Source organism: Haemaphysalis longicornis, unplaced genomic scaffold, assembly GCF_048455015.1.
Source record: "Haemaphysalis longicornis isolate Haplotype H1 unplaced genomic scaffold, Haemaphysalis longicornis Haplotype H1 scaffold_1, whole genome shotgun sequence".
Taxonomy (NCBI): domain Eukaryota; kingdom Metazoa; phylum Arthropoda; class Arachnida; order Ixodida; family Ixodidae; genus Haemaphysalis; species Haemaphysalis longicornis.
Genome location: NW_027526203.1, coordinates 229,468,153 through 229,494,059, shown reverse-complemented (window position 1 = coordinate 229,494,059; position 25,907 = coordinate 229,468,153). Strand labels below are relative to the sequence as shown.

The window sequence follows — 25,907 nt, the reverse complement described above, 5'->3', positions numbered from 1 at the left end:
TTCAACGGGAGGCGCAAATGCGACTCCTGCACATCTTGCAGTGTTCGACGCGTCCGGCAAGTACCCCAACGGGGTTCTGCAAGGTACCCGTACTGACTTGGGCGCCTTCGACGAGTGCGTGGAGACCGTGGTGCACGACGAGTATGGCAACGAGAAGGTGCGCGGACAGTACTGCAACTTGCAGCTGTACGCGGGCAACAAGACGGACCTGGACGACTACATCAATAGGGCCATGCAGATGACCCACCCTCGGGTGAGCTGAGTCTCCTTCGTCCGAGTATTTCTTGCACTCATAACAAACAGTTCTACCCCTTGCATGGCGCATATATTACAATCCCGAAAACTGTGTGTATTGCTAATTGGTGCAACGTTGGTACCTACACAGACACAGAAGTTTGGCAGCATTTTTTTTATTTTTTGTTTTGAAGATGCTTCAAACTGTCATTTTACTGAGAGAAGCAATGTGGACCGGCCGCGATGGCTCAGTGGCCAAGGCGCGTTGTGCTGCTGAGTCCAAGGAAGCGGTTTCGATTCCGGCCGCGGTGGCTGCTTTTCTCTTTGAGGCGAAAAGCGAAAAACCCGCGTGTCGAGAATTCAGCCCACGTTGATGATCCTCACTGGTGGCCAAAAATTAATCCGGAGTCCTCCACTACGGTGTATAGCGATGGCGAGCGAGAGGAACGAGCTTCAGGGGTTGCTATGAAGGAGGCTGGTCAAGTGGCGACAGGAGTGACCGCAAAGTTCACCAGAGTTAAACAGAAGATCAACAGAAGGACCAATAAGGGTTTCTTGCCTGCACCATTGTCTGTACAATTGTCTGTACAATTTTCGAAAGTTCTAAGCATCCTCCGTAAATTTCTGTTTTGCTGCCAGCAATTACAATACTAAGAAGGGCGTACACTAATCCGAGAATAAAATTTGGATGAAAGCAAACGACGACAGGCAAACGTATCCTCCCCACCAATGCGACTAAGCTAGGCTGGAAGAGCAGCGGTCTCGCCGCGGTGGCTCCGCGGCTAAGGCGCTGTGCTGCCGAGGCCAAGGCCGCAGGTTTGATCCCGGTAGTGGTGGCTGCTTTTATGATGGAGGCGAAAAGCGAAAACGCCCGTGTGTTCGAGATTTAGGCCCACGTTAAGATCCCCACCAGGTGGTCAAAATTAATCTGGAGACCTCTACTACGGCACGCTACAAAGCCGAGGTGTAGCTTCAGGGCGTTAAACCCTATAATATGAACCTGAGAAACAACCGTAGGACTTTCGACGAGATAATAGCCCGACAGAATAACAGAAAACACAGGAGCCAATGGGAACGTACTGAAAAAAATTCAAACACTCTGAATTGTCAGCAGGCATTTTTGATGATTTATCGTTGAGGAGAATGCGTTCGGAAAAAGCACCAGAGGGGTGTGCTTGGCATGCCTTCAATTTTGCACTGCTAGAAAATGAAGAACTGTGAGAAATGGCAGCTAAATGGGGAATGGGGGCGATGATACATCCTAGGTCCTTGTTCAAAGACACGTATGTATTGTTGAATAATTATGCCGGATCTCAGAGTGCGGTTGAAGAAAGATTTGAAATTTATTTAGTCGTCGAACACGGCTTGCAGAAAAAAATCTCAGCAAGCTCGAAATTGGCGCAATATTTTCGTGTTTAATTACTTCAGATTAGCATACTTGCTCTAAAAGCAATAAGGTGGGAGCGGGGCTACGCACCGCTGCTACACATGGGACATGGAGTAGTGGAAGGCTTGACCACTGGGGGTCTTTAATGTGCCCCGAAATCTCGGCACACCGGCGTTTTCGCTTTTCGCCTCAATCAGAAAAATGGCTGCTGTGGCCTGGTTAGAACCCGACTGCTTCGGGTCAGCAGCACGAAGCCTTAGCCATTGAGCCTCTAGGCCGGGTCGCTGCAAGCAATTACGGACTGTTAGCGTCGGAAGAAAAAAAAAAGAAAACCTCGCAAGTTTTTGACCCGACTTTGAGAAAATTTTCCTTGAAGTCTGACAATGTTAAGGTACGTATAAGGGTATTAATTACTGTTTCTGCCAGTATTAGGTGTTCTGGCAAGAGAAGTTTTGGCGAAGAAAAAAACTGCATGAACGAGCCACAATAACACAATGTCTAAATCGTCCAGTTTCTATGGACGTGGGCTCGGTTCGATTCCCACAAAACGGGAGCGGTATTTATGATGGAAGCGAAATACACAGCTGCAATGTGTGTAACCTTGTAGCTCACGTTAGAGTCCTTAGTGGTCACAGTATTTCCTTATTTTCCACGGCATGCTTTATGATTCAGTTGTTGCTTCCGGACGTTATTTATGAATGCCAAAATGAGAAAGTAGCAAACGTTTGACTGATTGTAGTCAAGGCGGCAAGCTCCCTTTCTTTCCGTGAGTGGCAGCCTTTAGTTATGCCTGAGCGGCTCGCTTCTTACATTGCCTGCAGTGATCTCAGTTCCATGGAAGCAACATCCAAAAATTAAAATCTCCCCTAACGTGAAAACTCAAAGGGGGGGGGGGGGGGGTTGGCGAAGCATGCAGTGTTTAAGTGTATTATTGGCGCCTTGGTGTTTCTTCCAACGGAGATGAAACCGTTGGGGGGTAGATGTATATACAGATTTGCTGTAAAAGTCTCGTGTCATAAGCTCGAAGCGTTCTATCACGGGGCGTTCGAAAATGAGTATCGTTTTTTAGCACAGTGACTACATAGTACTACGATGACATGAGACGACGACGACATGAGATGCTGACACCCCCAGCCCTTAAGGGGCTTCGCCCCTTAAACAAGATACGCAAACTCGTTCGGCAACTCCCTCATTGAAGTCTCTTGACACTCAACGAAAAAGAATTGAGTCCCAAATTTTTCGTGGCATGTAGCGAATCTGGCTCTACTGCAATAACACCGCTGGTCTGGTCTCACGCTGAGGAATGTGACCCCGGATTGTGATATTTTGGGGCAAATTCTACACTTCAACTGAATAATTTTGTTTCTGTGCATTATTTTTGCGATATGCTGAAAAAAATATGCGCCAAAAAATAGCCACAAACACAACTACTACAAAACTCGCAGTTGACGTGTCTTGCGAAAGTTGCAATATTACTTCTATTGGCTTAGCGACTTCCGGGGCCGGCGTCGAACCTGTGTCCTCTCGGTCGTGAAGCCGGTGCCTTGCCGACAGGCCCACTCCGGCCGGTTAATAAGCAAATATTTTTACGTGATGTCTGCGCAGATCGCGTTGTTACGGACGCTTCTGCCTCGCCTGGTTTGAAATGACGCCGGAGTGCGGATGTGCGATATAGATATAGAAACTGAATTGGGATCTTCGTCACAAATGTTTTATGAGATTTGTCCCGCCAATCGGGGCAAACAGCGAGCTCAACGACAGAAGCGCATACCCCCGGACGTGTAATAGCTTTCAAAGCGGTATATCAGTTCAATCAATCAATCAATCAATCAATCAATCAATCAATCAATCAATCAATCAATCAATCAATCAATCAATCAATCAATCAATCAATCAATCAACCAATCAATCAATCAATCAATCAATCAATCAATCAATCAATCAATCAACCAACCAACCAATCAATCAATCAATCAATCAATCAATCAATCAATCAATCAATCAATCAATCAATCGATCGATCGATCAATCAATCAATCAATCAATCAATCAATCAATCAATCAATCAATCAATCAATCAACCAATCAATCAATCAATCAATCAATCACCCAGTCAATCAATCAATCAATCAATCAATCAATCAATCAATCAATCAATCAATCAATCAATCAATCAATCAATCAACTAAACAAATAATAATTAGTATATTTATTGATTAATTCTTCATCTCCAGCGCAGGAAATCGGAGGGCCGACCACAGAAAGCCAGTGCGCATACTTAAAACGCTGTGCACGTTCTCTGAAGCCTAGAAAAGTGTTACACTCCCTCAGAGTAACACATACCAGTAAAATGTGCTGTTGGGCTAGTTGTTGAATTATGAATTACGAAAATTGCGCTAACAGGACAAACAGAGGAAGGACGACAGACAATGCGCATTGTCTGTCGTCCTTCCTCTGTTTGTCCTGTTAGCGCAATTTTCGTAATTCATAACACATACCAAGAGTGATGTAGTGCGCAACACGTATTCTGCTTTCGGTCACTATGTATCGGGTATCTTGCTCAGACACGGCTGTCATTTGCTTTTTTGTTAATCGCAGCATGATGGAATTGTAAAGCTGTAACTAGCCTTTGTCAACATTCCCATCTATTTAAACTGATATCAAGCTAGGGGAGTCGTTTTTTGTATGGCCTTGGAGGAAAATGAGAAACAAATACGGATAAAAAAGCTGCACTCATGCAGAGCGCTGACTCCCAACTAGCCTCGTACACTGGTAAACCAAGTACTTTAAAGGAAGGCTTGTGCTCGATCTGAGAGAATCTTTGTTGCTCTCTGTCTTGGACCAGGATGGACCACAGAATTACCATCGCTGCCCAAAGAAAGTCGAGAGAAGCGCAAAACCCGAAAGTCCGTCCAACCTTCACTGAAAGTTCGTCCAATCGATCGTCAAACCTTCAAAGACCCAAATCGCAAGCGAAGAACGAACTCGTGCGACGATCTTTCGGGCACTAACCAAACGCATCTGCGAACGATCTAAATGTATACCGATACTTGGTTTAGGAGATTTTCAAGTAACCCTTTTAACACAGAGCAAGCCAGGTTTCACACACGTGCCGTGTGTCCAGATACCTTATAAGAGCTTTTCAGTCGACCAACCGGTCTTTGGGGAAAGGCATTGGTTTTGAACAGATCGCCATCGGTCCCACTAGGAAAGCTTACGCTTTAAAACGAGCGCTTGGGATGTACGCTCAGGTGTTATCTTTTTTTTTTACCCCGCAGGTCGAAAAATTTCAGGCACATGCTTACGAGTCCAACGTACCCTTACTACGCCTCGGACTATGCATGCTCGACGATTGCAGTGAGCAAGACCTACAGAAGCTGCTAAGAGCAGGTACGTCATCGCTGTGCTGTCCATTTGTGGGACCCACTTAAATGCGTAATACCGACGCACTGAAATACGACCCCAACGCTTGCTCCATTAAGGTGGAGGTAGTTTGGGCTGATCACGAGGAAAACAACGTTTTCCTCAAGGTAATGATTGTCTGGTCATCCTTTATGCTGGACTGCTGGATTTGCGCTTGTTTCCTTCTACACAATCGACGCTAAAAGCGATGGTAGTAGATAATTTTGAAAGTGTTAACTTATTTCACTTTCCAAAACTGCATGCTGACTTGGCTGCTTTCCGCACTTGGGGTAGTATTCTTGAGAGCACCTAACCGAGGGCCGCTAAATGAATGCAAGAACACAAAGTTAGCGCAAGACTAAAGACATTGCTTTAGTGAACTGGAAATATGAAGTGTTGGCTTTTAGAAATGACTAATTTTTGGCCTTGCTCTACGCCTCTCAATTAATTATGAAGAAATATTAAGCACACGTTCAGCCTTTGTCCAAATTTTCTAGGCCATGGAAAAACAGACACAAGCTACAAAAAATTATCTGTGTACAAGCTTACTTCTTGAGCTAGGGTGGAACGTTTTATGCCAGCAAGCTGGAGAAAATGCCGGTCTCTCTTACTGTCGTATAATATTCTGGTCACTGTTGAGCGTTAAGCTTTGGCTTTGAATTGTTTGTGGCCCATAAACCTAAAACGTGGCCTAGAAAATTTTGACAAAAACTGTACAAAGGTGAGACAGCAAACCTCTTGAGCCCTTTTCACAAAATCCTTGCAGAAATGGAGACATTCGGCCCATTCTACGTATACAATTTCGTAAACGAGAAAGTATGCTGAGGGCACTTGGCAAAATATCAAAAATTAATCTTAACTAGGTAATTTTTCTCTAAAGAGTAGAAATGGCGATTCAAGTGCGCAGCCATTATGAGCAGCCCCCTTGAATGATGATGTGTTTCAGTTGCGATTCATTGTTTTTGCTCTAGGTACATCAAATACATACTGGTTACTGGTACATCGAGTGTCGAACCAAATTTCAGAGGTGCGAATTCCATCGGCAATAAAAACGTGACATCGACGACTACGCGTGGCTCGTAATTTGTCCGAAAAATGACGTTTGCTTAAAAGGGCAAATTTTTCAACCACAACGTGCCTGTATATCGTTAAATTGTGCAATTGGCTTACATCAAATGTGAAGGTTTACTTGTGTTTCTTGTAAAGATTTTATTTTTTCTTCTCAGTTTGATATAACCAGCGTCGGTCATATCATTTCGAAACTGCAGCTAGCTGTAGAGACGACTTCCAAGATAATAATCTGCTTTTCGTGATAAAAATGACTCTCATGACGGGTTTTGGTAGACGACTCCTTACGATGCAATTTTCGTTCCGCGGAAATGTTTCCAATTCGCGTGCTTAATATAAACAAATTATGTTTCCAACTCACACAAATTGTTTTGCTTCGCTATTCCAGTGCTTCCTCAAGCTCTGGGGGTTACCGTCACAAACTGCGTTACATCAGTGCCCCCTACTATGACAAAGCCGCAAGTCATTATTATGTAAGTAAAGACTGGCATGCTCCTCTGCCTCTGGGGCCACACCCCGAACAAATCAACTAGCCACACGTTTGTTGCCTGAGATTTCAATAATGTGCGCCCTTCTCTTCTCAGTGCATTTCTGGGATCCTTGAGCCTGATGCTTGTGCTTGGAACAGCCGTGGACGTATGCAGCTCCAGAAAGGATCAGGCAGACGGGGTCAAAGGTAGGTGGTCCTTATAAATGACGCCCGCCGCCAGCGGCTAAGGCTGCTAAGGGTTCGGGTCCATTCCCTGCCGGGGCGGCTGGACGAAGTCGAAAAGTGAATATGCTTATGTGCATGACATCTCGGGTGGCGCATGTTTAAGACACCAAGGACGTCCAAATAAACCCGTAGTCCTCCTTTACGAAATTCCTCGTGGCTCAGGTGTACTTTTGGCGTGTGAAACTTCAGGTCAAAGTTGAATTCTGTAAGCAACAGATAGATGATCGTCTAAAGTTTGTTCGCGAAACACGAAATATTTTTTTGTTGCATATGCATCCCGAGTACAACAAAGGACGTCGCAACGCTCGTGTTCACTACCTACATAAGAAGTACTCATCGGACAACGACACCCGCTACACCGACATCGCTCACTCAACTTCCCACTCAACCCTAGTGGTCACCAACACCAACGGCACCTTATACACTGCGGCCACATACCGCCACCTCTCCCCATCTGCAGCGGAAGCTACTGCAATAGTCCTAGCAATGCATACAGCAACGTGCGACTACCTCATAATTATCACGGACTCGCAGCAAGCCTGTCGAAGATACCTCCTTGGAAGAATTCCTCCACCTGCCCTCAAGCTTCTACAAGCCGTAGTATCACCTCCTAACGTGACCATCGTTTGGACCCCAGGTCATGCCTCCCTCCCCGGGAACGAAGCAGCCCATGCTGCGGCCCGCGAACTTCACTTCCGGGCACTCCCGACGAGGCCGGGCGACTTGGACACCCTGACTGACACGCTACACCCACTACCAGCCACCTACTCCGACATCTTAGCGCACTATCGCCACACCCGCCGAGAATACCCTCCCCCACACCCTGCACTCACCAACGAAGAATCCCGCATCTGGCGACGTTTCCAAACAAATACATTCTACAACGGCACCATCCTCTCCCATATCTCCCCCAGCCGTTTCACCTATAACTGCCGTGACTGCCACACCCCAGACACAACCCCCCACCTGGTATTCTTCTGCCCACACCACCCCTCCCCACTCCCCACACCTACTCTCGAGCAGTGGGAATGCGCGCTGACCAGCTCGGACCTGCAGGACCAGCAAAGCCTGATCCAGCGGGCCACCCGAGCAGCGACAGCACGCGGCTACCTGGACTAAGGCGGCCGCCCATCTGCTCTAAATATGTAAAATAAACGTTTGTTCCTCCTCCTTGCCGTCGTCTCTCGAGCGGCAGCGGCAGCACGTGGCCTACAGGAATAGGATGGCCACCCGTTGGCCATAGCTTTCTCTCCCCTACCCTTACCGAATTTTTCCAATGAAACCTTCTCTCTCTTTCTCTCTCTGCAACTTGTGTTTGCCAAACTTTCTCTTAAAATAGCTACTCTTCGCAGTTTTAGACAATCGCTCTACGTTAAGCTGCATCACTTCGTGTTTGAGGTGAGACTGGGTATTGAGGAAATACAGTCCCTTGATCTTTCCTCCGCGATACTGGCTATTTAGCAGTTACTTCCTGCACAGTTGTCATTTGTTCAGAAAGTTTTGGAAGCCTTGCTTCTACTACCCTGAGTTTTATCATCAATTTGTGCTCTCCGCCAGCCTGAGCTTTTTCCGTAAAACCCTCATTACCGCCAGGTTCGCAGAAGCAAGGCTAAACCTTGAACTTGATGGTATACCAAACACACATAATTATATATAACCACACGAAAGAGCGTGCCAGGCATTATGGTAATTCATACTGTCGCTATGCAGTGCCGTTGTCTTGCGACTGACCACCTGCTCCATCAACGAACTCTGAGTTTCCTACAAGAAAAGGGGTCCGGCAAGGGGACACAATCTCTCCGCAATTATTTATGGCCTGTATGGAGGGTGCGTTCAGAAAGCTTAAGTGGAGGAAAAGGGGTATGAATAAACGGAGTATATCTGAGCCACCTAAGGTTTGCAGACGACAAACCAGTTGGAAATTACATAGCTTGCTTCGCCAATCGTTTTCGGAAAGTTTGGTTGCATGATTAAAAATAAATAACAAAAAATCAAAGGTTATGTTCAATACGCATGCCAAAGAACGTGACTTGAAGGTAAGTAACATAATCTTGGAAACAGTAAGCGATTAAGTCTATCTTTGGCAAGTGATACCTGCTGATATCAATCATATAAAGAAAATTACCCGCCGAATAAGCATGGGGTGGCCTAATTTTGGTAGGAATTCTGATATACTGCTTCCCCTGTCACCCGAAAAGCTGGAATATAACCAATGCGTTCTTCCGGTAACGACGTATGGGGCAGAAACTTGGGGTCTCACTGGGCTGCTTGGAAGGAAACTTAGATCGGCCCAACGCGCAATGGGAAGACGAATGCCAGGGGTCAGTCACACTTAGGGGTAAGAAAACAACTGCGTGGGTTAGGGAATGACTCGTGTGGAGGACAATCTAGCTTAAATTAAGCTAGAAATGGAAATATGCATGGGCAGGGCACATCATGCGCATGCGGTACAACAGGTGGACCATCCGTTTAACAGAGTGGCTGCCGATATGGGTCTGCCACCGGAAACTTGAGAATAGCTAAATCGAACAACTGTCAAGCTTTTGCCTAATACGGCATTCTGATAGATGGAGCAGTTGCCTAATAAAGACGCTTCATCTTGACTCATTGAAATTTCATGATATAGAGTTTTAACTCAAGCTTAATTCTTCCCACGCGTTTAGCATGTTTTGCAGACGCAGGCTTACAAATGCCTTAAAACGTCCTCCTAGGTTGCTGGATACTTCGAAAATTATTTGCTGCCAGGCTGATGGTGTGTGAAATGCTATACGCTCTCACAGCTCAGGCGAACATGAAAGCCGTGTGTTATCAAGGGCAGATGAAGCTTGAACACAAAAATATCAGAATGAATATTAAAAATGTAAAATTTCATTCGATTACATGATACCAACAAAGCTATGTGGCTCGGGTGGCGCACTTTGTAATAATTTGTCGTGCTATGATTTGGGCGCCGCATCACAGCATAGCATGACATGGCGTCGCATGGCCTGCGCCCTCAAAACTTACAATTGTTTACGGTGAAAGTTCCGGTTTATGCTTTTGTGTAGGCGTTCCGACGCAGCCGATAATTCCTATTTACTATCGAGAAGTTTATCGGTTGATAGAACCTGCAAACAAGATGTCGAACCCGATTAAAAGTATGTGTGAGATTTCTGTGTCGTGCTGAGCAATGCACTGGCGTAACATCCAGTCCTAAATGTGCTGAACCGCGATCAAATGATAAAACACCCTCTTGATTTATCTAGGATGCTTTAAAATCGACAGTTGTATTTAGGCCTATATAACTGAAAGCTTCGGGATTCAGGACATCACAAGGAAATATTCAAGGCACCGCATATCCCAAAGACGCAGAAACAAATGACGCACAGGACACTTTATGGCTCATTTCGGAACTCATTTCGGAACTATGGCTCATTTCATTTCATTTCGAAGCAGTGACATCTTATGATACCAGCACAAACTTCTATTAAGTATCTTTACGTCGTATTTAAAATTGCTGATAAAGCGTAGTTCACAACAACAGCAAAGCATCAGGGCTATAAATTTATTGATTCAAGTGCGTTTATTTGACATAAAGTTTTCCTGAGCCCCTGCTATAAAGAGGGTGAGCAGGAAGAGGGGCTGCAAGAGGGGGTGGGGGATACTTTAGGAATTGAGGGTAGGTGTGTTTTTGGAGGGAAAATTTCCGGGATATTAATTGCCGCAGCACGTCGGCTCGACTCAACACAATCGCAGAAAGTGTCTCACGAGCTTCCATTTTGTGTATGTAATTCTTGCAACTGTTATTCAGAAAAATAAAACAAACGAAATAGAGGTTCGTAGACCACTTTTCCATGCATTTTGAATGTTGTTTGTCTTCATGCATGAAATCGTGAACCACTAACAACGACAGCGCATAGTGGACCAACACAACAATCGTGATCATAGTTACTCTCTGGGATTGGAGTAAGAACTGCCGCCCCGTCTCACGCCTACAACCCTTGCTCTTTTCAGGTGTTCTCATTGCCGCTGTGATGCCATTCTCAGTGGTGTCTAACACGAGGATGATGCTGCGTGTGGCGACTGACAAGGGCTCCGAGGCTTACTGCTACAGGTTTCTGCACGGCCTCCGGTTCCTCAGCATAGTCTGGGTAGTTGTGGGACACTGCTACGGATCGCCATCGGATGTGTGGGGTGCGTCAGGGCAGGGGTTCCTGCCATCAAATGCTAAACTACTAACTGCCTTTATAGATGTCGCTTTAACCCCTGTTTTATAAACGTGGGACACAAGGTGTTCGCTGCAATTTCGCACCAACTAAACTGAGCATTCGATTGTTTTCTTTAAAAGATTTCAGCTTCCGCTGTAGGGGTAGTAAATTCTGAACATTTCTTTAGCAGCTGGCTGCCTCGTAACACCAAGTACTCACTTGCTTTCCCAACCTGCTGCCTGAAGGTTAAAAGTGTGGCGGGATTGGTACTGGTTAACACTGGTAGATACACCTTCAGCTTTACGCCTTAGAGAAGCTTGCAGCTGTGAGAGCCACAGTACTAAGATAGTTCGCAATCATTGGGCGCACGTGGGCGCCTCTCATGGTCATAGACATGTCAGTGCCAACAAGTTGTGTCACGTTTCGCTAGAGAAGCGGCAATGAAGTCTTCCCTAAAATAACAAAAAGTGGAAAGGCATAGACATGTACTCTACACGGATATTTTTCCGCACCTAATAAATGTGCAATAATTGATTAACTATCCCTTGAAATCAAAGTGGTTTAAAAATGTGTGATGATAATTCAAACGAGCTTCGCGCTAGCTTGATGTTGTGTGCACAAGTTCAGTATCTTGATTTAGAAAATCACCCTTGAGAAAAGCGTCCGAACATTTAATAAGACCTATTGATGAAAGCGTACGCCCACTACGCAGGAACTAAAAAAGTAAAAATTAAGACAAAGAATAAAGAAAAAAGGCACTGGACGAATGGTTGTCCAGAACAGCAGGACAAAAAGAAAAAAAGGTCAATTGTCCTCTTTCTGAGTTCGTCCCTTGTATAGTTTGCGCTATTACGATTCCTCACGCCCAAAGGATTCTTTATGCCTTGCCACCTTCAGTAGCAAGCTAAACGAAAGCTAAATATCACAAGTCTCCGAAAAAAAAGGAAACCAAATCACGGTTATAGTTCAGACACTGGTGTCCTTCAGTAATGACATCAAGTGAGGAATGCGCTTGGTTCTTTCCTTTCGGATATCTCTGAGGAACTTGCCTCGAACAGCCCAGGACGTTATCCGCCATTCATATTTCTTCTGCGTCTGTAAGGCTTGCCCAGTATCAGGGCAATCATCAGACTTCCCGCTCACTACCAGGAACAGCTGAAACTAAGAGATGCGGAAAAACAGGGCTTTACTTTAAGCTCTTGACGTCATTTTTGAATAGATGGCCACTTTTGATGGGGTCACGCGGCGAAACGCGGGCGGGAATTGCCCGCCTGACGTCACCATTGGAGCCCCATAGGTAGTAGCTGAATTGTAAACCTCCGCTGGGTTCGATAGTCGGTGCTGATTTTGTGGTATCGCTATTTCTTTTCAATGTATTGTAGCGTTCGTTCACGGCACAGGGACTGCTGGTCTGGTAAAAACCAGACTAAGATCGACGCTTCGACGGACGCCCGTCTGGTCGGTAATGACATTAAAGTACATAATAAAGAATACGCCGACCACAAGAGAAAATTGATTGATTGTGGGGTTTAACGCGCCGACGCAACACAGGTGATGAGGCGCGCCGTAGTGGAGGGCTCCGGATTAATTTAGACCACCTGGGGATCTTTAACGTGCGCCGAAATCTCGTACACACGGGCGTTTTTGCTTTTCGCCTCCATCAGAAAAGCGGCCGCCGCGGCCGGGAATCTAACCCGCGACCTCGTGCTCAGCAGCGCAACACAAGAGAAAATAAAACAGTGACGTTTCGGCACCCCCAGCGGGCGCCTTGTTCACACTAAATACTTTTTAGTGCGAACAAGGCTCCCGTTTGGGGTGCCGAAGCGTCATTGGTTTATTTTCTCTTGTGGTCGGCGTATTCTTTATTATTTACTTCAAAAACCAGACTATCTGCCCCTGTTAAAACGGGCCTGAAACTTCATATTTTCATCCAAGTCACTCGGGAACTTTAGGGCTCTGGTACAATTTAGGCAGCGTGAGCTTGCAAGACCTAAATAAGCAAAAAAAATTTTATTTTATGCATTTTATAGTTGATTTACACGTCCTTTGTTCTTTGTTACGTATTTTTGGTTAGAATCAACTAAAACTATTTCATCTGTAGTCAGTAATCGAGTAACCTATGGCGAAACTCAGAGCAAAGCATATGTAATTGTGTTAAAAAAACACGTTTGTTTCTCCTGTTAACCCAAGGAATCTCCGCATATTTCAATCTCCCCTTGACACATCTATCCCTGTCTTGGGCTTCTATATTAAAAAACACGTTTGTTTCTCTTGTTAACTTAAGGAATCTTTGCATATTTCAATCTCCCCTTGACACATCTATCCCTGTCTTGGGCTTTTCCCCTCCCTCTCCCACTGCCTTTCTCATTGCAGCACGTTTTGTGAACATATTGGCATACACCGATCACTGGGAAAACACAATTACCGCTGGTGGATTCATAAGCGTGGACACCTTCTTCTTCATCAGGTGCGTATACAGGTGATGTCAAACCTGAGGTCTTAAAATAGCAGCCGTCGAGTTGGACTACAAGGTAGTGCACTGGGTTTGATGTCGCCGCCAATTAGAGAAAATGACTCAACGTTGGTCATGCCAAGAGTCCGGCTAGCCCCGTGATTCATCAAGGACAAACGCGTGAGTGTGTTGCTGCCTGTCATCTAAGTGAAGCGTGAGCGAGCGAATTGCCGGGAGAGGGGTGACTGACGCACGTGGGGTGAGGCCCTTTTCATGTGCTACGTGCTCTCGTCATGTTCGGAGGTGGCCCTACCACCATGGTGGATCTTGGTCAGTGTAACTGGTGCGTTCGCATAAAAGGACTGAAACGACGGTTACCGAACAAGTGCACGAACGTAGGTGCGCCAGCGGCAACAAAAAAATTACGAGCCATCTCCACTCAGGCGAAACCTGGGGAGTGGCGAAAGACACAGCGTATCAGTGTATTTTTGGCGCCTTGGCATTTTTGCCCACGGATATGAAACTGTGGGGGGGGGAGGGGAGAGGTATACACATTTGTTGTAAAAGTCGCCTGTATTTGAGGCGCTAAGTGTTCTAGCGCGAGGCGTTGGAAAATGAGTGTCCGGGTGTGTTTTTCAGTACGCCTTTTTGCCCAGGGAAATGAAACGTTCTAGCGCGAGTTGTTGGAAGACGCGTGCCCCGGTGTGTTATTGTAGTACGCGTTACGTTCTAGCGACAGCCGTTAGAAACTGAGTGTCCCGGTGTGTTCTTTTAGTACGCGTTTTTGCTCACGGAGATGAAACGTTCTAGCGCGAGTTGTTGGAAGACGAGTGCCCCGGTGGGTTATTTTAGTACGCGTTACGTTCTAGCGCGAGGTGTTGGAAAATGACTGTGCCGGTGTTTTACTACCGTGCCTACATGAAACGACGCCGACAGGAGACGCCGACAGACAGACCCTCTAAGGGGCTTTGACCCTAGAAAAGCAAGGAATACATGCCCAAAAACATTTGGAAGAACGGCATGCAGCGGGGGAATGCACCATTAGAAGCGATGGAAATTCGAATTCGTTTTTTAAGCACACACAGAATAACTCACGTAGGAATTAAGCTGTAAAAGAGCACTTCATTTTTACACCATGGGTTCACTGAACGGAGGCTGAAGGCAACTGAGTAAACACCAGCATTCTTTTTTGTCTTCTGAGAAAAAAGGCAACCGTGGCTGAAAATCGAGCCTCGAATTTTCTGCTTAGTGGAAGAATGCTTTGGTGACTGAAGGGTGCCAAAGAAAAACCATATACAGTGCAGACAGTTTAGAATATAGCAGTGAGTGATGAGGGCGCCGGGATCAGGAAAGCGCAAGCTCGGCGTTCCCCCCCGGCAAACTTTGGGGTCTTCGGGAATGACAGTGCGCGAAGCAACCCGGGTTGGAGGAGGCGTAGCCGCAGTAAGGGCAACCAGGTTGGTAGCAATGCACGTCAGCTGATGAAGAGAACATACCACCACTGGGGCATAGTGGCTCGCTTAACAGTTGGGACGTCTCTTCTATGAATCGCTGTCGAAGTGTGGTAATAGTGAAATGCGAATCCATTAAAAAATATCGAAGAATCGTGCGGCCTTGTACGGTGCTTCGTTTTTTTTCCGTAGTAGTGCACTCAATTTTCGGAGCGATTTCCTATTTTGAAATAATTGTTCAGAATAAAGAATGTGGTGACTATTAATTTATTCTTTAAATTAATTTTTTATTTATACATACCGCAAATATACATGCGGTTCATATTACAAATGCCAGCTCTCAAGGACGAGTATGCGAGCAGAATAAGCGGAAATTACTAGTAACTTGAGCCACGCAACATAACAGATTAGCTGTGCGATATTCTTTTCAGTGTGAAAGGCCCTTCTTCGCTATGAAGCGTCTGCTTAGCTAGTGAAAATAAAGGGCTTCCGGGGCCAGTACCAAACCTGGGCCGTCTCGTTTGTCGAGTCCATGCCTTACCGACTACTCCACCGCGGCTGCCGCTTTTCTGATAGAGGCGAAAAGCGAAAACGCCCGTCTGTTGGAGATTTCGGCGCAAGTTACAGATCCCCAGGTGGTCAAAATTAATCTGGGGCCCTCCACTACGGTGCGCCTCATCACCTGTGTAGCGTCGGCGCATTAAGCCACACAATCAATCAATCAATCAATCAATCAATCAATAAATCAATCAATCAATCAATCAATCAATCAATCAATCAATCAATCAATCAATCAATCAATCAATCAATCAATCAATCAATCAATCAATCAATCAATCACTCACTCCACGCCGACGGGATGTTCACGATAAGAAGGCACTGGACGTAATGCTTGCGCAGCGCGCGTTACTGCAGGGAGAACGATTCCCGCGGACGTATGTGGGAAAAAAATACGGAAAGGAAATCGTTGCCGATGTTGGAAATGCCAAGAGAAGACACTGTCGCGCCAAACGCCACAGACAACGCTTTATGGAGCGACTAATCATATCAATCGTTTTACCCACGCAAGCCGTTTTAGCCAGTTTTAGCCAGTCAAGCCAGCCAAACAGCCATTCAAACAGTGGTATTCCCACATTGAAAAGATTTGTTCATCCCTACGTAGGAAATTAGGCATGCTAAGGTATAAACTCAAAAGTTCTCCCCCCAGTACTAAACTGCTAGCATAAAATACGATAATCAGGTCTGGTTTGGAATATGCATGTGAGGTGTGGGATCCGCATTCTAACAAAAGATATTAACAATCTAGAGAAAATTCAAAGGTTAGCTGTCCGTTTTATTTTCAACCGATTTCACCAGTCTGATTGCCCAACTGAACTAATGAATGATAACAAAATTCAAACTTTAGAATATTGCAGGAAAACAGCAAGACTAACATTTCTTATCTATCTATCCAGCAAAAAAGTGTACTCGACCTATCAAACATTCTTGCTGCGTTATCTTCGCGTCCAACAAGAAGATATCATTCGCAAAACTTCACTCGTATCTTTCCTTGAACTAACAATTTCAAATACTCCTTCTTTACTCGCACAATAACTGAATGGAACGAACTGCCACATCACATTTTTGAGTCTGGAAACGTATTGAGGTGCATTGAAAATTTTCGCGAAGTGTGACTCAGATCTAGGGCCGTAGCATGTTAAATATTTGCCTGTTAGTTTGTGCCACCTCTGTATTGTTTCCTTTTTTGGTCATGTTTTTTGTATTGTACCACCCCTCCTCCTGCCTCCGCTATTCTTGGCCTGCAGTATTTTCTAAATAAATAAATAAATAAATAAATAAATAAATAAATAAATAAATAAATAAATAAATAAATAAATAAATAAATAAATAAATAAATAAATAAATAAATAAATAAATAAATAAATAAATAAATAAATAAATAAATAAATAAATAAATAAACTATTTCATTAATTCATAAATAAACACATTATATGATCAATGGGGAAGCACTACGTGTGTCGAGCTCAAGAAATCTGTGCATGTGCTCTGCAGCCTGTGCACGTACTCTGAACAATCTCTGTGTTATATGCCTCAGTGGAGCACGTTGAAGCACGGATTCAGGCTGCTTTCGCACGATGTACTGTGGTTTGTGCAGTCAAACTGCCTGTCTTTTTCCCCAGCTACTGCGACGCTAGGTAGGGTACACCGTGAGGCAAAAAAAAAAAAAGAGTTGGAAAGGCCTATTGCCGTACTTCCATACGATATTTATTTTTGTGCATAATTTATACACGCATCGCATTCTGGGCTAACATTGAAGCTAATGTTGCACGTCCATGTAAATCAAGAGGTTTTCTACAAGGCCAGTGATCTCTCTCCAAGCTTGCTGTAACAGTGCCACAGTGAGGCATGAACTGCTCAGTCTGATGCGTTTGTTCTCTGCACTGCAGTATTTGTATAGTATTGCGCTCTATACTCAGACCTTACTTACGAAGGTTGAATGCTACGTCACTTGAATCCTGACCAGTTAATATCTAATCCATTTGAATCTTTAACTCACTTTCATTACTATCCCCAAATGGCATTTCCACGTTTACAAAAACCTGCAACACCCTGAATGTCTGAATTAATTCATACCGAATTACATGAACTGTTTTACGTGCGCAACACTTAAGACGCCCAGCCTGTCGTCGTAGCTCGCCTGGAGTCACGGTGTCACGCCCCCAAACAGATGCTTCGAAATGATAGCCGCTTCCTCCGGTAGGGATCGAACCTGGTCCTTCGCGTTAGAGAGCTGATCTCGATCCCGTTGTGCCACACAGGCACACGTTACTCATATGCAAAGTGTTGGGGGTGATCTCTGCCCCACGCCGTTGCCACAGAGGCTGCAGTTGATATAAGTACACAGCAATATAAAATGGCAAAATCACAAATTAACGCATTTTACCCAAAATTGATGAAAAATCAAGCCAGTGTTTCTCTATAGGCCTTTTCAGGGGCGGGCTCCGAGCCTTCTTTTGACTACTTTCGGTATAAACACCAGGCTGATACTGAAAGTAAACAAGAGAGGTCGCCACAGCCCATCTGGAAAGTCACTGCTCCGCACTTCGACAGCTTTCACGTTGGGTCGAACGGCTTTAATTTCTTAACACGAAATGAGGCTGTCCCGGCGTGCAGCAGCACCCGTGACTTTTTGCACAGGACCGGAACTGCGCTACGGCAACGGTGATTACAGTGTGCTTATACTCTGCAACCGACGCGTGAACGCTCATATACTGTGCCTACATTCTAGCTAAAGCGCATTTAAAGGAGCCATGAAGACACAATACAAGTTTGTGTTACTCGAAAGATTACGTGTTTTATAGTGACCCCAGCGCTTGCCCGAATGCAAACGATGCTTTATTCACTGAGAAATTAAGTATTTAAGTTAAAATTTTGATTTTCCCGCTAAATGGTGCGTTTTCGTGGTCTGCAATGACATCACGGGAACCGACCGCTGTGCAGCCGATTGGGATGCCTTGTTTACTGTTAGTGAACCTAGATGGGCCACCATACCGTGGCAAGCCGTTTTCTGCCTTTGGTTTTTTTTTGACCGTATTCAAACCTGGCTTGTTTTTGTTCAGGGAGAAAATAATCGTTTCGTGAAACATAGTGCTCACTCGGCAAATATGGCCCGTAAGACACCGTTGCTTGCGTCAATCGGCAAGTGTCGTCTGAGACAATTCCAAAGCCCCGCAGTCCTGTGCAGCTAAACCAAGCATAGTGCGCGCAGTGCCAGCGGCCGTACGCATCAGTACTTCTATGTTTACGTTTGCTTTCGTAACTCCCACTATTTGTCCCACAATTCTTACGGCTTTAAAAAGAATGTGCCCTAAATTTAAGGACAAATAGCTCGTTCGGGAAGCTTATACTGTGCCTAATTTGCGTTTGCTTTCGCCGCCCTCCGCCAATCGCAGAGCTGTCTGGTATGACTTCATAGGTTCTGTTGCGGGAAATGAGCTAGTGGGTCGCATGGCCATCCTCTTTTTTCCTAATTATGTAGCTCATTTGAGCGTAGTTTACCTTAAAAGTGGTGTCAGTATGATTCTAACGAGACAATCTTCTGAATGAACCAAACTTGTGTTTTCTCTTCGTGGCTCCATTAACAAGCCCACGACAGTTGAAGGGGGGGGGGAGAGTTTTGGTGTTAGACTTCTTAACACCCCAACTAATTGGCAACCCCCTTCGCAAACTGTGGATAGCAGGGCAAAGGTCTAGATAATTAATGGAAGCTCCGCTTCCAAAGACAGTAGAGAACACCGCAGAAGAAAATATTCAGCCCCGGTCAGTGCCGGTTACATTACGTGCGAAATGATTTTCTGGGCTCGTAATGGTCTGAAATCGTCATCATCCCGTACATTCGTCAGATGTGTGCAACTTGTTGAGTGTGCTAATGTCGGTACCTTGTATGTTACTTCACAGCGGATTTCTTCTGGCTGCCGTCGCGTGCAAGCAGAGGAAGAATCCTGTAGTCGTCTTCGTGCTTGCCGTGATTCGACGGTTTATCAGGTGAGCTTTCCGCACCTTCCTCCACGTGTTAATACTGAACTTTTGTAGGGAAGCTTTCGTGAAACTATAGCAGGTTGTCCAACAGAACCGGATTAGCACCTGTCTTCACCGTCCCCGTTTTTTAGTATATGTTGTACCACGACTCCCCTTTTTAAGCTTCCCAGTAGTTCCCGGAAGTGGGGTAAACATCTTTCCTGTTCTTATGTTCACACGACATATTATTGTTCTTAATTTATTATTACTGTCCAGGGAGGTTAGTACTTTTGAAACAGGTGTGCGAGGCCTTGAAAGACCTACTTTTCCCGCAGCAAAACAATGACTTCTGGCTTTGCCACAATGCCGCCAAAGTTACCAATGTGTGCGTTCAAGGAAACAAATTTGATGGAGAACGAGGCACCACACACGATTTTCATGATTTGAATACCGATGTTATCTGCGCTGTGATACTACGCAAAGCAAAGTCTCATGTGCGCGTTACGCAACGTCAGCATGCTTTGACTTCACATTTCGTTGTTCGTTCATTACAAAACGCGCAACTTTGTGCCTGCATTTCCCACTGTCACAGTGTGCACTCCATTTCTACAGTCAATTTGTAGGCTGGGCGTCGTTATTGGCGGACTTTGCCCATTCGAAAGCCAAGTTTGTTCATTGAGGCGCGTTGACTCTTGAAGCAGAAGAGTTTGAAAGTTCCAACACACTTATTACTTAAACAGCTGATTTGCACTTTACGAATATCTCTAAACGACGTGTGGGTAGTTCCATTTTCTGAAATAACGTATCTTCACTTTCAGGACCTACTACAGCTACGCCGGTGTATAGTTTCTTATATGAGGTACTAATACAGAGAGTATTTTTTTTTTTTGCGGCGTATCCTTGTCTCTGTTAATCACTGCGCGTGCGCGCCTTATGTGCATCCGCGTGTTTATAGCAGTGTTTTCATTACTAGTATCATGGCGCATGCGCTTCCCAGCAGATTTCCGAAAAACAAAACAATGTTTTTCCCACTTCGGAAGTTTTGAGGTTCAAGCAACGTATACCTAGCTTTAAGTATGGAACGATGACCCCCTTCTTTCACTGACAACTAATTATAATTTCAGGTTTTATACATTTTGTCGCTTGTTTTATAGCCTAAGAGGCAGAGGAAAAGAGTCAGAGGAAGCACTTTCTAAGCACTGTTTATGATGAATGCGGAAGCATATTAGTACTTTGCTTTTGAACGTCCCAGGGTGTTCCTTTGTGGGTCCTATGGCAGGGATGCTGTGATGGCCGCTACCATCGCACTGGCCGGTATTACTAAGTGGATATATGAGAATTGTGTGAAGTTTACGGTAGCTGTCGTGGTCATTGGCCAAACCCCTTGCGTCATTATGTGATGGTGTGTCGGTACGTTGAAGTCGAAGCCAAATGGGTATTGGTGAATGGGCCTTGAGCTTCTAACGGCAGCTGTCATAGTCATTGATCAATCCCATTGAATGGGTATGTACGAATTGCATGTTGGAATGTTGACGCTGCAGCCAATATGGAATTGGCAGGACGGCCATGCGCTTTTGACACACCTGTAATCGTCGCTGGCCAATCTCCTTGAGTGGGTGTACTGTCAAGACTGTATCAAGCGTGACGTGTGATTGCCTTGAGATTATGCCTAACCACGTGCCAAGCACCACCGAACTTATTATACATTTGCTGCGTTGGGTGTTTGGTCGTCGACGTTTTTTAAGTCGGAGGCGACAAAGCGTTCACAACGTCCACCTTTAGTCTGCGGGAGCCGTTTAGCCAAGGTGGCATCGGGGATGTGAGCTGGACTCGCACTCCGAAAACCCTGGGCTTGATTCCCATTTTCTAATTTTTTTTAACTCAAATAATTAACTTCTATTTTCTTTGTGCCGTCGGCCATTTTAGGCGCCGTTTCTCTGCTACAGACGCCAACACCGAAGAGCGGCTCTTCTACACAATGGGCCGTGTATCGCTTTGGAATAAAAATTTAGTATAGCTTGTAAATGTCGGCACTATAGTAAACATGAACCCCATAAATACGCTGTTGCTACTCCCGACCTATGCCCACGCACTCCTGGCATATACAAGGGTTTACCAAAACTGGTTGCGCCAGCTGGCCAGTCATCTGTGCAAGGCCAATACCTACATATGTACCCATAGCGCAAGCGCACCCTCGCTTTTCTTTTCGCCTTAAACTACAATTTTCGGACATACTGCGTGAATGGCAGTCCCTGCACGATCATTGCTAACGCATTGCTCTGCATTAACAGCTGTCGCTGTAGGCCTTATCGCGATGGAGTAGGCGTCTCTAGGATTTTTTGGCGGGAAACGGGCGTTCTACGGAATATATATCGCTTTATAATTTAAATCATGCTAAAGCTTATCACGTACCCGTGCCTCCCGAACAAATTGTATTTATTACCATGAACGCGCCTGGGAAGCGTATGTCACGGGAATATGATACTGGACAACTTAATACTAGTATGAGAACCTGACGCACAGCAGTAAAGTGGGTCGTTATGCATATGTCGCAGCACTGGAGACAAGACATATGTTTGACTGCTAAATAATACTGCGAGCCTTTTTCAGACCAGGGAGAGCCTCTTCTAAGGCTTTTAGTAACAAAAAGTGATATCTAATTAAAAACTTCCTGGAAAATCGATTTCTTTTTTCGCGCTTATGGAATTGCTAATAGACCAAACCAATCATGCGATGCACTCTTCCAGAACAATGGTGCCGGTGTTCTTCTTCATCATGTGCCTGCATCTGATGCCGCTTGTCGTATCTGGACCAGACGCCAAGACCTTCTTTGCGAAGGTGCACGAAGAAACCAACAAGCAGTGGCTGCCGCTGCTGCTTCAAGTGCAAAACTACAACTTCAGCGTAGCCGACACCAACGCCGTATGTCTCCATCTTTCGACACGTCACTATAAGGGGGGGGGGGGGGGGGGGGCTTGTAGGAGTGATAAATATTCCCCCAGGGGAAACAAGCTGCGAGAATGGCGTAGGTGCAGCGACCACCAAAGAGAGGGGCAGCATTGTAACTCGCAAGCATATGCAAGCTCAGGGAGAAAGCGCAGCAACCGCGATTTTGTCGTACTTGCACACTCGCATGCAGCGTATAGTTGGACGGTAGCCAGGAGGCGCGGACGGGGCAAGATTGATCGCCGCCACACGGCTCCGCACACCCAGAGTACAAGTCCGTAGAGAACCAAGTTTCTTGATAATGGCAGGCGAGGGAATTTTGTACAGGGGAGCGGGAGTTGATTGGCTGTCGATGCATTTGGCGGCAGCGAGGTGTTAGGAAGGAAAAGCGGCTTGACTTAATCGATTCCCATGACAGCTTCTGGACCGCAGTATGACCCTCCCTCCAGAAGTTTTGTCGGTTGGGCAAAGAGTCGAGAACGGGCCGTACTAGGGTGCACTTAGGGAAGGGCGCATGTCGTCACGTCGTTCAGCCGCGTGAGGCGACGCTAGGAGGTCCTGGCTGACGAAAATGTCGCTGGTTGAAAGGGGCGACAGAGAAGAAACTGGGCAAAAGTATACTGAAGGAATATGCGGAGGCCGGCATGATGTTCGGAAGTCAGTGGTGGCTTGTCGGGCACTGCAGCAAAACTCTACACGCACTCACCAGCAGTGCATAGCGAAAACGCCCCTTTGTTCGAGATTCCGGCGCACGTTAGAGCTCCCTAGGTACTAAATTAATCGGATCCCTCCACTACTGCACGCCTCATCGCCTGTGTGGCGTCGGAACGTTAAACCCCATAGTACTGACCATTTGAATGTTAGCGGAAGCCGAGAGACAACATAAAATGTATAAAGTAGACTGTGTGCGTGGCTGAAATGTGAAAAGTCCACGGTAGAATAGCGCGGCACTTGGTGAAACATAGTGGCTTCATTAAATTGCACTCCTTTTTGTGTTAATTATATGGTGGCAATGCTAACGCATTTGTCATTCAAATACACTATCTGGTAAGCCTCGATTATCCATTTAGTTTATGGACAGCTGTGCTCGGCTATTGTGGTAGTCTTACGGAATTGTGGTGCGCACGCACAGTAACCGCGATGGACCTTAAGATGTCCGTGAACCGGTTGTCCTAGGTTATTCCTAGCTGTGTTCTGATAACCTGTAATCAAAGAAACACCAGGATTGTGCGATATGCTCTGTTCCACATACTAATCAATTAGTGTATACAATCCACGAACTCGGTGTGATGCTGATGCTGACTCGGTGCGGTGTGATGCCGTGAATCGGTTGTCCTAGGTTATTCTTAGCTGTGTTCTGATAACCTGTAATCAAAGAAACACCATGATTGTGCGATATGCTCTGTTCCACATGCTAATAAATTAGTGTATACAATCCACGAACTCGGTGCGATGCTGATTCTCATGTTTGTTTTACATTGATTTGGTTTGGTTGACACGCGCTTCATTAATTTTGACTATTTTATATAAACGAATATAGAATAAAGGAATATAACATTTACGAATAAAATGTGAGGTATGCAGGTGTCTTTTTTTGCGCATATAGTGAATTGGCTGTTACCAGCGTCGTTTATGACTGCTTGTATTCGAGAAATCACTAAGACAGAACTGAGTGAAACGTCACATAGCATGCAAACCTGTACCTTTCTGTTAGTTATAAAACTCATTCAGCACACGTTTACGGCGACGGTGCGCAGAGAATGCAAATGGAAAGGGACACAAGAATATTTTGCGCACAAGACAAAGAAATTAAGAGTTTTTTGTATCTCTTAAAACACACAAAAATGTTGAAATAAATAATTTTCTTGCTTTCATTTCAGCCTGTGTTTGGTCACCTGTGGTACTTGTCCCTAGATTTCCAGTACTTCTTGATATGCTTGCCGATACTTCTGCTGTTGAAGAGGTAAGCCACTCGGTCACGGTTTCATAGAGCGCATTTTTTATTCAATCCTGTTCGCCTCCTCATGGCTGTTACCGGCGGCGCGTATATGGGTTCATAATTGACTTGGCGACGACTGACGTTACTTACGGAACAAACCAGTGGTGGTTAGGCACACGCGCAAGATGAGCATGCCACCTCCGGTTTTACGCGCCGAAATTCCAACTTGGCTCTGAGGCGGACCGTGCATAGTGTACGGCTACAAATTAATTTCATTCGTCTCAGTATTATGCAAACGCTTTGAAATGCATAGTTATCATGGGCCATCTTTGCAAACATTTTTCATGGTGACAGTCCGGACCAGACTTAGAATGTGTGTATATTTAGGAATTCCCGTCTCTGTGGCCTTTTTAATAACCAGTTGCAAGTTTGCGCCTCGTCCCAGTCCTGTTACCGTCCTATTTGCCTTGAATGCGTAGCGCAATTCAATATCAAACATCACCAACTAGCCCCATTCTACGGCCTTCAGACTTAGAAGCCAGCTTCTGTTGAAACTAAGATGCGGCCTTGCACACTGCACTATAACTAGACCCCCTTCCTCGGCCACGATTGCGCTACATTTTAAATGTCCTGAAAACGTCCACAATTTTGTACAGTATTCATCGTTCACTTGGAGCACCCGCGATAGTTAACTTGCAAGTTACATCCCCAATTATAAGAAATGCGGTCATTTTGATTTACCACAGCGCCCCTACACAGTACTATTAGGCGCGAAAGATAACGAAGCGGTTCGGTGCGATGCACGATTGTTCGGAAATACGGCTGCCGCAACTGGCCGCACGGGTGAATTTGAGACACATGTCCCAATGCGTATGCGAGGTGTCCTCGGTGTCGTAATTGTGAAGCTCTTTGCCCACTGGGTTCGCTGCGCTTTGTTGCGGCGCACTTTGAGTGATTCAGATACATGAAAGGGAAAGGTAACAAAGTACAGAAATTTTCCGTCAACTTGAAGGAAAAGAAAATAGTGCTATCAAATTATACAACGCACTTCAGATGTTCAGTGAAGCGCTCTGTGACGTTGGTGCCGCTGGCAAAAAGTGCGCATACCAGGTGCCGGCATTGCTGCTGTTCTTTGGCATCTTTCACTGCAGCTGTAGGTGCTCGCCACAGCTTTTTGCCGCTGTCAGCGTCACACAACCATAAGCCGTCAGTCCCAGCGAGGAAAACTACTTCAGAAAACAAATGGTGCAGCAGAAAAAAAAAGGCCCCGTATGTACTCCTTTCGTTGTAAATGTCGCCCAAAGACGATAGTCGACTGGCGCCCCTGCCAAGTAACGGCCTCCCTTCTCTTTCCCGCTTACCTCTCAATATATTCCTCCCCATCTCGTCGTTCCTTGAAAGATATCACGCTAGGGGTTTGCTGAAGTCAATTTACATTTACCGCGTTCCACTGCTCCATGTCGAGTGTCTCGATGCCAGCGCTGCCGTACGGCGGAGACATGCGTAAATTGAGGCACCCTACTACAACGTTCATAGAACCACGTCACCCTGCTCAACGAGCGTTCCAAGCGGAACGTGGATTCCATCTAGTGGAACCTTTCGTTGCT

The 25,907-nt window shown here is 45.6% G+C and overlaps 1 protein-coding gene across 1 annotated transcript in view; it reads left to right on the top strand.

Annotated features, from left to right (window-relative positions):
* LOC144142543 (nose resistant to fluoxetine protein 6-like) overlaps positions 1 to 25,907 on the top strand; it is a 61,661-nt gene that overhangs the window by 10,672 nt on the left and 25,082 nt on the right. The window contains exons 2-10 of the mRNA XM_077674130.1: positions 42 to 253; positions 4,900 to 5,011; positions 6,480 to 6,564; positions 6,676 to 6,767; positions 10,800 to 10,979; positions 13,367 to 13,460; positions 19,356 to 19,442; positions 22,163 to 22,337; positions 24,242 to 24,324. Of these exons, the coding sequence (XP_077530256.1) occupies positions 42 to 253; positions 4,900 to 5,011; positions 6,480 to 6,564; positions 6,676 to 6,767; positions 10,800 to 10,979; positions 13,367 to 13,460; positions 19,356 to 19,442; positions 22,163 to 22,337; positions 24,242 to 24,324 (1,120 nt within the window). The remainder of the gene's footprint in view (positions 1 to 41; positions 254 to 4,899; positions 5,012 to 6,479; positions 6,565 to 6,675; positions 6,768 to 10,799; positions 10,980 to 13,366; positions 13,461 to 19,355; positions 19,443 to 22,162; positions 22,338 to 24,241; positions 24,325 to 25,907) is intronic.